Below are 2,500 nucleotides of genomic sequence, written 5' to 3'. Positions count from 1 at the left end.
AGAGAGAGAGAGAGAGCAACATTCCGCGCATAAACGCTTCTTCAGCCATGGGTATTTCCAAGCTCTCTCTCTCTCTCTCTCTCTCTCTCTCTCTCTCTCTCTCTCTCTCTCTCTCTCTCTCTCTCTCTCTCCCTCCTGGGCATCCCTCGACCTTCGTTATTGTGACCTTACCCCCCTCCCTCTCCCTCTCCCTCTCACTCCCTCTCCCTTCGTTCTTTATAGGGAATACCCAGAGAGAGAGAGAGAGAGAGAGAGAGAGAAGGGGGTGAGTGTCTGAAGAGATGCTCTGTCCTTGATGCTCTCTCTCTCTCTCTCTCTCTCTCTCTCTCTCTCTCTCTCTCTCTCTCTCTCTCTCTGGTGTCTTTAAATTCTTCTCTATATATTTTCTTTCGTTTTTTTATTTCTTTTTTTCCTTTTTTTCTTTTCTTTATCATTTTTTTACAGTTAAGCTTTAAATCGAAGTTATTATTATTATTATTATCATTATTATTATTATTATTATTATTATTATTATTATTATCAACTGTCACTTTTTCCCTTCACATGTCACCGCATCCCCTCTTCCCTCTCACTAATAAGCTTTCCCTCTCACTAATAAGCTTTCCCTCTCTTTCTCGTCTCCTAAACTTCCAAATTATTAACTAAAAAAACAACTACATTTCAAAGTCTCCCCTCTTCCCTCTCACTTTTAACCCTTCCCTCTCTTTTACCCCTTCCCTCTCACTTTTAACCCTTCCCTCTCTTTTACCCCTTCCCTCTCTCTTTTAACCCTTCCCTTTCTTTTACCCCTTCCCTCTCACTTTTAACCCTTCCCTCTCTTTCCCCCTCTCCCAAACTCAACTGCCAACTAAAAACACGTAATTTCCAACTCTCTCTTCCCCTCTCCCTCTCTCCCAAGGTGACACTCGCATAGAAATATCCTAAGGTTTGATAAATATTAATAAACTTTCACATTTCCATCACTCCCTTCCTCTCTTCCCTCTCATTATTAACCTCCCTCTCCCTCTCTCCCCCTCTCCCAGACTGCCACCACCTGTTCATGTTGCGCGGCCTCAGTAACCTGGTAAACATGAGCGAACACACACTGAACAAACTGGACCCACAGCAAAGAGGGGCGCAACGGGTCATCTGGGGAGCTGTTATGAGGGACACCTGGCTGCCCCCTCCCCAGCCCCCCACCACCTCCCCTACTACCTCGTGCCCCAAGGTAAGAGTCCCACGAACATTTAAAAAAAATCGATACTAAAAAAATTTCTATAAAACACCAAAATATGCTTAAAATAATAAAAAAAAACATGAGTTACACCCAAGAAACCTAAAGAAAAATTAGAAAAAAACACAAAATACACCCAAAAACACCCAAAACACTCAAAATACACTCTTAAAAACCCTTAAAACACTCTTAAAACACCACAAAACACCAAATTCACCCATTTATTTTTCCCCCAACAGTTGATGAGATGTCCAACGAGATAGAACACTCCTTCCCCAACCCCCCCAAACCCCCACCCCACTCCTCTGACCCCCTATACCCCTACGCTGCCCTCCCCAACACCTTCAACACCCCGGAGAAGGCAGTGAACAGCCCGCATCCCCACGCAGTCAAAGTTCCCCCTCCCCCGGGCTTTGAACAGAAAACGGAGGTGCGTGATAGTGAAGTGCCACCGGTAGACCGATTTGCCAGCTGGAGTGACAGTGAGGCTATAGTGGGGAAGCCAGAGGAGATGGTGAGAGAGTTCGAGGCGTGGAGTGGTAACAGTGACGTGATAGTGGGCAACCAAGAGCCTGTGGAGGACATTTACGCCTCGTGGAGTGACGCTGAGGTGACTGTGAGCGACCAGCGTACTCCAGAAGTTAGATTTGCAGGCTGGAATGATGCTGGAATGACTGAAAACACCCAAGGTACTCCAGAAGATAGATTTGCAGGCTGGAATGATGCTGGAATGATTGAAAACACCCAAGGTACTTCAGAAGATAGATTTGCAGGCTGGAGTGACGCTGGAATGACTGAGGAACACGAAAAAGGAAGCTGGGATGATGCTACAGTGAGTGAGAGGTTCCAGGACATTCCAGCAGACCCCTATGCAAGCTGGAGTGACAGTGGAGTACCTGAAGAACACGAGGAGGCGCCCAAGGACAGTCACACAAGCTGGAGTGACGCGCAAACTCACAAACAAGAGATGAAAGGAGACAGAATTACAGCAAGCGAACAGGACACACACGCCAGCCAGACAGAATCAGACAGGCAGACAGACAGATATGCCTCCTGGAGTGACAGTGAGGCTGGAATGGATGGAGAGGATGTGAAAGAAAACGGGAAGCCGGTTGGAATTGTACCGTCAGCTAGCTTCGAGCCTCTAATGGTAGAGAGTCGTGTTGTTGTGAGCCAAGTAGCGCCTCCTGCTTCTCTCCGCGCCGTTCTTAGCACAGAGAAGAGAAAGAGAAGTATTCCTGACTCTCTTCCTCTTCCACTTCCTCTTCTTCGTCAGTGAGAGAGAAG

The 2,500-nt window shown here is 46.7% G+C and overlaps 1 protein-coding gene across 1 annotated transcript in view; it reads left to right on the top strand.

Annotated features, from left to right (window-relative positions):
• Positions 1-2,500, top strand: part of LOC135093905 (rhythmically expressed gene 5 protein-like) — a 4,259-nt gene that overhangs the window by 875 nt on the left and 884 nt on the right. The window contains exons 3-4 of the mRNA XM_063993564.1: positions 1,023-1,207; positions 1,453-2,500. The exon at positions 1,453-2,500 is cut by the window's right edge and continues 884 nt beyond it. Of these exons, the coding sequence (XP_063849634.1) occupies positions 1,023-1,207; positions 1,453-1,476 (209 nt within the window). The 3' untranslated portion in view covers positions 1,477-2,500. The remainder of the gene's footprint in view (positions 1-1,022; positions 1,208-1,452) is intronic.

This window comes from Scylla paramamosain, chromosome 44 (genome assembly GCF_035594125.1).
Source record: "Scylla paramamosain isolate STU-SP2022 chromosome 44, ASM3559412v1, whole genome shotgun sequence".
NCBI classification, from domain to species: Eukaryota; Metazoa; Arthropoda; class Malacostraca; order Decapoda; family Portunidae; genus Scylla; species Scylla paramamosain.
Note: the sequence above shows the minus strand (reverse complement) of the source record. Positions and strands in the feature narration are given on the sequence as shown.